General features: G+C 55.0%; 1 protein-coding gene across 1 annotated transcript; it reads right to left on the bottom strand.

Annotated features, from left to right (window-relative positions):
- Positions 1 to 6730, bottom strand: NOTUM (notum, palmitoleoyl-protein carboxylesterase). The gene is made up of 11 exons (XM_052688206.1): positions 6390 to 6730; positions 5994 to 6046; positions 5770 to 5865; positions 5089 to 5149; positions 4216 to 4274; positions 3220 to 3322; positions 2831 to 3022; positions 2421 to 2521; positions 2167 to 2314; positions 1517 to 1564; positions 1 to 1407 (listed from the first exon to the last, which is right to left on the bottom strand). Exons 1-11 carry the CDS (start codon positions 6713 to 6715, stop codon positions 1101 to 1103), a joined length of 1494 nt encoding a protein of 497 aa, XP_052544166.1. The 5' UTR covers positions 6716 to 6730; the 3' UTR covers positions 1 to 1100.
- Positions 6731 to 7278: the final 548 nt, after the last annotated feature.

The following is a 7278-nucleotide window of genomic DNA, read 5'->3' as shown; positions in this document are numbered from 1 at the left end:
TTGTTTCTTGTCTTGTGCTTTTATGTTGGAAACACTTTGCCTTTCGAGACAGGCCCGCTTGAACCAAACCTTTCTTAACTGCTATAAAAACATATCTTAAAATGCAATGCCCCGGAATAGCTGATATATCACAATCCTCAAGCTGAAAATGCCGTGTAAGGATGCAAACAGCAGCTGCTGGGTGAAAATCTGCATCTTCATACACTACAATCTTCTTTAGAGGGAACGACAAAGCAAACTGCAAGGGGAACACCAGAGTCTCGTTATTATAAAATGACAACACCACTCTCAGCCCACCGCCAGGCACAGTGATCGTAAGGAAATCCCATCCAAATGAGCAGCATATACAACTTTACAAAGACATATGAATGGTTCTCTGGTCAGCTCTTATAAATAGCATTTTACATATTAAAATAAATATGTCCACATTGCCAAAGTAGCAAGAGGTTTCTTCGTTATTTAAAAAAAAATATGTTACAAAACAATATCATTTATATTTCTTGCTTAGTTTTAAAAAAGTAATAAAAAAGTCATTTTATAAAATAAGACAAAAGTAAGTTGATTACAAGAGTGTCCATCCCTAGCACGTGTCCTTGGTTTGTGCACTGCGATACATGATGAGATGCTGGCCTCCAGGAAGTCATGTAATCATTTCTTCACTTCTAGTTGGACAAAAGAAATCCAGTGCTTGCTTTTTTCACCACTTGTACGAGTCTATGATGTCAAATTCATGGCAAGGGAGAAAGTCCTAGATCTGGGGAAGGTTCTCATCGTGCTATGTTTATGGCTTCTCTACTCGCTGTGTCAGATTGCCTTGTGTAACACAGAAGAGGATGTGAATGGCCAAGACCGAGCCCTGGAGCTTGGAGGTAACACGTTCCAGTCAAACAGTGTGAGCAAGAAATTGCTTTTTTTTTTCTTTTTCTTAACACATCCAAAGTGTGCAAGAGTGTGGGAGCAAATGGGGGTGTGCAGGTTTCAGCCTGCGTGGGGGTGAGCGTGCACCAGCCTGCATGAGCGTAAGGAAGATTAGAGAGTGTGGGAGAAGGGCTCCGAGTCTCCTCCTGATCTAATCTCTCTGCCCCTGGCAAGATCCCCTCCTAGTTACCACTGCTGAGCATCCCCAGGAGTTTACTGGGCTCCAGGCCCTGTTGCTGTGCCATCTTCTGCACGTCAAAACCCATGTGCATGAGGAACTGGATCACGTTCATCTCCTGCCCTGTGAACTGGTCCCTGATAGTGGGGCACGAGGGGTTGCAGTGGGGCCACGGACAGCTGTCAATCAGATGAATTGGGCAACCTTTCAGAGGAGCCTTCCCATTTTTGTTGCTCTCATGTAGGCTCCGATCCCAGCAGTGCAGGGCGCGGGGTAATGATGTCCCCTTCACCTGGATGTCCGTCCAATGGCTGAAAAGACAAACCGTACAGGTTGTGTCAGAGAGGTCAGGCTATCAGAACCGTTATTTCCCTTGGTGTTCTCATGTTGACCTTTTACAGAAGCTGTAAAACCACTCACTTGCGTGTAATGATCTCATGAGACAAACAGGCAGGAGCAAAGCTAGCACTAAAGGAGGAAACAGAAACACAGGTTAGGTCTTGGGAGGACAGTTAACTCCTGTTGAATAGAATCTTTGCAGCGAGGCAGAGGGTGGAATTTTTGCTGCCCTGACAAAATTGTTTGGAACAGCAATGACTATCATGACATAAAACCTGGCTGGACTCTAAAGTACCCAGAAGAAAAGGGGTTCCATCCTGCATCTGCTGCAAGTTGCATACAGCAACTAAAGTACACTAATAGTTGATGAGACAACGGAATAAGAACCATCTCAGTGTTTTATGATCAACACTTTCCAAAACAACCCCGTGGGGTGGATGGCTGTGCAATGGCAAGGGGTCTCAGACCTCACTGTGGAGGCTGGTAAAAAACAAAACCAACCAGCACCAACATGTTCTTATCGATGGTAAAGGACAGCTGGTAACTGTGAGCCTGGAAATTACTGTGTGCTTATTCAGAAATGAAAACGTCAAGATTCTTAGCATAGACTAAGTATAGTTATCAATGTACGACACCAGTGTCTGCAGAGATCAGATAAATGCTATCTGAATACTGGATAAAGGGCTTTTCTTGGAAGTACACACGTCGCTTTTTCTCACTCAAAGACTTACGTCACGTCCTTCAAGGTGTTCCTCAGCTCCCTACCCAGATTCTGGATGTAGAGCCACTGCCCCTCCTGAACAGGCTGGCCAGTGAGGTGTACATTGTCCACAGTAAGCTGGGCCTCATCAAACAGCCACTGGACAACAAAGACCGGACCTGGGAAGACAAAAAGAAGAAGAAGAAAAAAAAAGGCAAAGAATGCTGTAGGTTATCTGCAGGGAAAACCCCAGAATCCATTTTCTCTCTCTCCTCCAATACTTACATCGAAGAGTGGGGTAAATCTTATATCCAAAAAAACAATTCCATTCTTCTCCCTCTTTAAACTGCAGCTTACAGCGTTCAGGAACAATACCATTCCAGTACCTGGAAGACAAAGCAACAGCAGAATGAATGTCATAGTAACATCTTACCAGTGATCTTTCCATATGCTGGTCTATCTCTGTTCTGGTTAAAGTGCCAACTTACTAGAAGCAAAGCTCTTTCTTGGCTACACTGCACAGTCAATGCATTTTAGAGCAGCTAACTGCACGTTTTCTTTCACGTGTCTGCATTTTAAATATAATATCCCTGAAGAGACCACTGACATTATAGAATAAATACTCTTCAGGTGTCAGAACGCAGGAAGACCAAGAGGGAGAACAAAAAAGCACACTTCAGAGCACATGACTGTACCTTATTCCCCTTCTGATGGCTTCTGTTGGAGCACACGTGATGGTATCGATGCAGTCAGTTCTGCGGTACTGCTTGTTATCCAGGAACCACCCAGAGTCTGCTAAGCCACGCACCTGGATCCCTTGGTACCCCATCTCCTCCAGCTGCTCTGCCACACGATCCACGTTCAGCAGCACTCCTGTTCCTCCAGCACTGCAACAGCAATTTGAGTGCTGCAGTGACGATGCAGGCACAGCTACGGCACGGCTGCTAGCAGACATCTCACAGCAGCCACGCTCTAAACAACTTCATTTCTCCACTGGACAACCCCGTGGAGAACAGGTGTAGGGCTTGCTGCTGAGAACTCTTCCCATAGAGCCTTCTGCTGTGGAAGCCCTGCAGACACATACCTGCTCCCTGCCAGCAGCAGCACTTTCGCAGTGCTAAGACCTTTTCCCACGAGCTCCTTGATGACCTCCTGGATGATCAGCGCTCCCATGAAGGCGTATTCGTCTGAAACAGAGACCTCAGTGTCAGCAGAGCTGCTTCCTGCCCAGAAGCAGGAAGACTTTCACTTCTTCACAAATGCAAAAGAGCGTTACAGAAGGATCACAGATCTGGACACTGGCCTCTTCCCTCCACCCGCATGTTCCCCCAGTGTTAAACTTTTCTGAAAGAAGTGAATAAGCAGTGAACAGAAAGGTAACACCAGAAGGCCTCCCTACACGGTGCTCAGGAATTGGTGAGCTAAAAGAAGGAAAATGAGAGCAAAGCAGACTGCTTCTGTAGGTATTACTTCTTGTGATATCTTAACTCAGTGAGCACTGAGAGCCACACAAGGTGAAACAGATCACTCGTGCGAAATTGAGCTCGATCTGGAGAGGACTCCTCCAGGCAGATGCTGAGTTCTGGCATTATCAAAAGGACAGCAAAGTGGGCACGTATGCAAAGCAGTGATTCTATTTGCAAAGAATTCTGCAGATAGCTCTTAGTGTGACACACAACAGCTCCTTTCCAAGGACAGATATCTCCCCGAGACAAGTTTGAAGTTAAGTTCACTTGCCTCTCACATCAGCAAAGCCAAAGTCACATGCAACAAACCATGGTTCCTCAGCTGCACCGTTTAATTTGCTGTGTGCTGGAAGCCGGGGAGTCATCCAAAAGGAATTCAGTTCCTCTAATCCTTGCCTACTGCATCAGTAACATCTCCGCAAGCAGTGGCTCTGAACTATGTCAAAACAGACTGCGCTAAAGAGATCAGGATGTTTTATCTGGAAGTAGCTCGATATTCTTTCCTGCCCTTCAGTGAGAAAAGCCTGTTCCCCATTCGTGCATTTCACAGAAATCTGGCCATAGCCTTCAAAGTGCAACGTCTGCGGCAGCAACAGCCTGTCAGCAACACTCACTTTTCTCAGACTTGGAAGAGGCACCGCTCCAAACATCACTTGAGCAATACGGGATGAATCTGAAAAAGAGTTGTGTGAGCGCTGCGTTCCTGCGGGGTGAGGATGGGGTCACACGACTGAAGAAAATTGAACCCTGGGGAGGGGAGAAGGGAACGGCTTCTCATCCACACAGCCCCCAGCCACACCTTCCTGCACACCCATGGGACACTTAGGCCCATTTCCTCCTAACACTGGTGGCTTTACTGAGATAAACCAACAAAGAACGTGCCTTCTGTTGATCTAACTGAAGCACTATGCCAGCTGGGCAGGGCAGAGGGCTGTGAAGTTGCCCTCAGCTCCCACCGACACAGTGATGCCTGCACTGTGAAACTGTGCTTCAGTTCTGTCACACCTAACTAAGACACTCAGCCATGCAATGCTGAGTCTGGAATGATTTTACCTTCCCAATTTGTCTACAGCTTGCAGGATGCACGTTCACATCCCTCTGCTTTTCCCTCCTACACTGACATGTATAAATGGAACTTTCTCATTTCTCCTCTTTGAACTAAAGAAGTGATTCCATGTTCCCCTTGAGCTGGCAGACATACAACACGCCACCAGCCAGCCACAGGATTTGCCACTTCATCTATTTGAGAAGGCCCTCAGCTACCCCAAGTCCTCCTCCATCATCCCACAGCTCCTTGCAGAGCAGACTTGTAGTTTTCCAGTCCAGGCCGGCACAACTTCAGTTAGATGTGTATGGCATCTAATGAGGAAATGGGCAATTTCCTCATGTGGCTGTTAGCCTCAACCTGTCCCTGCAGCATTCCTGCTACCCCAAAGGAGGAGTTGCTGTGACAGCAGAACCCATCTCCCCGAGCGCTCTCTCCTTACACCATGTTGGCGTTCCACCAGTGGGGGTTCTCCTCCGGCTGTGACGACAGGATCCCCGTTCCTGCAGATGGACACAAAGAGGGAACATTCAGTGACACTGTGAGCTACAGGACGTGGTTTGTGTTAGGGATGGAGCCTGCATAGAGAGCTCCATCCATACAGCTCCTGCAGCACAGAAAGGCCCCATGGCACATAGTAAGCACTTCCCCAGACACCCAATGCCCTCGGGTGAGCGACAGCACATGCACCTGCAAATGGGAGCAGTAGAGGGATGCGATGAGGATGGACTGAGTGCAGTGAGAACGAAGGGAGGCTGGCAATGCTCTGCCAGCCCCAAAGTCCCGCAGCTTCGGGTATCAGTTCAGCTTATGTGTGACATCAAAAAAGCCAAAGGTGCTTTTATGTGCACTGATACACACGGCACTGTGGCGGGCGCTGCGACAGAGCAGGGAAGGGGTGTATTGAGAGAAGCACAAACGCGCTTCCAAACAAACGACCAAACCAAGCTTTAGAAGATCCCGGCGGCTCTGGGATGCATTTACAATAAAGAGGGGGACGCGGACCGGAGATCCGTGAGCAGCGCTGCCCACAGCCGTAACGCAGCTCGCCCACGTGCTCGCCCGCGCCTCCAGGCGGTGCCTCCCGCGGGAAGGAGCAGCCCCGGCGCCGGGCGACGCTCACCCACTCTGGTCGCCGGCCACTCCTTGGAGCTCATCAGCCTCCGCATGGTGTCGTAGCGCGTGTCGCAGTTCTCCCTGTTGAAGCAGTACCAGCCCCCTGCGGGGCACCGCGGGTCACGCCGCGCCGCCCCCGCGCGCAGGCGCGGGCTGCCCGGAGCCGAGGGCAGGCGGCCAGCGCGGGGCCGCCCCGAGCCGCGCCCGGGCGAGGCGGCGCCGGAGGCTCACCTTCCAGGAACAGCAGCCACCGCCGACTGCCCTTCGACTCTTTGAGGTAGTAGCTGCGGACAAACAAACAGGAGGCGGCGCGGCCTTAGCGGGAGCTGCGCCCGACCGCAGCGCTTTGATGCCCGCCCCGCCGGAGCGTCGGCGCTACGCAAAATATTTGCTCAGCGCCGAGGAGAGGCGGCGGGAGCGGAGCCGCGGCGCGGGGCGCGCCAAGACGCTGCGGGCGCGGCCGCCCGGGAGGCGCTGCACCTGTCGCTGCCGGGCCGAGCGCGGCCGCGAGGTGGCGCCACAGCCCTCGGGGCCGCGCCGGGGCCGGGCGGCGGGGAGCGCTCTCCGAGCCGGGGGCTGCGGGGCACCGCGGGACGGCGGCGGGGGCGGCGCGGCGCGGGGACTCACCCGGCCGGGCTGCCGTCGTTGCAGGTGACCGAGGCGTTGTGCAGGAGGTGCAGGCGCAGGTCGTGCGGCAGCGCCTGGGCCGAGCAGGGGTACAGCGACTGCGCCAGGCTCTTGACCTGCGCCATGAAGCTGTCCATGTTGCCCTCCACGGCGGTGAAGTCCAGCGGGAAGCTCTCGGCCGGCGCCGCCGCCGCCGCCGCGGCCGCCGCCTCGCCGCGCTCGCGGGCCGCCGGGCCCCGCCGCCGCCAGCCCTTCCTGCCCTCGCCGCCGGGTCCGGCGTGCAGCAACCCCAGCAGCAGCAGGAGGTGCACGGCCGCCGTGCCCATCGCCGCCCGCCGCCACCCGCCCCGCGCCGCGGCGGCCGCCAGCCCCCGGTGCCGGGCGACGCCGCCCGCGCTCCGCCGCGCCCCGCCGAGCCGTCCGTGGGGCCGGGGGTCGGCGGCGGGCGGCGAGGGCAGCGCCGACGGCGCGGGCTCGGCGGGGCGGCTGCCGGCGCAGGAGCCCGCCGCCCGCTCCCAGGCGGCGAGCATGACAGAGGGGCACGGAGTGCGCGGGGAGCGCGCCGGGGGCGCCGCCAGCCCGGGCGCCGCGTGGGGCAGCAGCCGGCCAGCCCCCGCCCTGCCCTGCCCTCCGCCCCCTCGGAGCGAGGCGGAGGGAGCGGGGGGTCTGCGCCGCGCCCGCCGCACCGGCACGGCGAGCCGCCGCGGCTCCGCAGGGCCGTCCCCCGCGCCGCGCCGCCATCGCCGCCCCTCGGGCCGGCGCCGGGACCGCGGACGGCGGCGCCTCCGGACCTCCTCGCCCGCGGGGCGGCCCTTCGGGCAGGGCCGGGTGCGGGGGCCGGGCCGCTCGGAGGCCCCGACGGCGCAGCGAGGCCCCGCACGTGCCGGCC

Source organism: Tympanuchus pallidicinctus, unplaced genomic scaffold (assembly GCF_026119805.1).
Source record: "Tympanuchus pallidicinctus isolate F22 unplaced genomic scaffold, pur_lepc_1.0 scaffold23, whole genome shotgun sequence".
Lineage (NCBI taxonomy): Eukaryota > Metazoa > Chordata > Aves > Galliformes > Phasianidae > Tympanuchus > Tympanuchus pallidicinctus.
Note: the sequence above shows the minus strand (reverse complement) of the source record. Positions and strands in the feature narration are given on the sequence as shown.

What these genes read in the sequence shown, in the direction of transcription:
- NOTUM (XM_052688206.1), bottom strand. Translation starts at nt 6,715, where the DNA reads ATGGGCACGGCGGCCGTGCACCTCCTGCTGCTGCTGGGGTTGCTGCAC. An exon ending in CTGCTGCTGGCAGGGAGCAG is followed by an intron (nt 3,023 to 3,219) that starts GTATGTGTCTGC and finishes TTGCTGTTGCAG; the next exon opens with TGCTGGAGGAACAGGAGTGC. An exon ending in GATTTACCCCACTCTTCGAT is followed by an intron (nt 2,315 to 2,420) that starts GTAAGTATTGGA and finishes TTGTCTTCCCAG; the next exon opens with GTCCGGTCTTTGTTGTCCAG.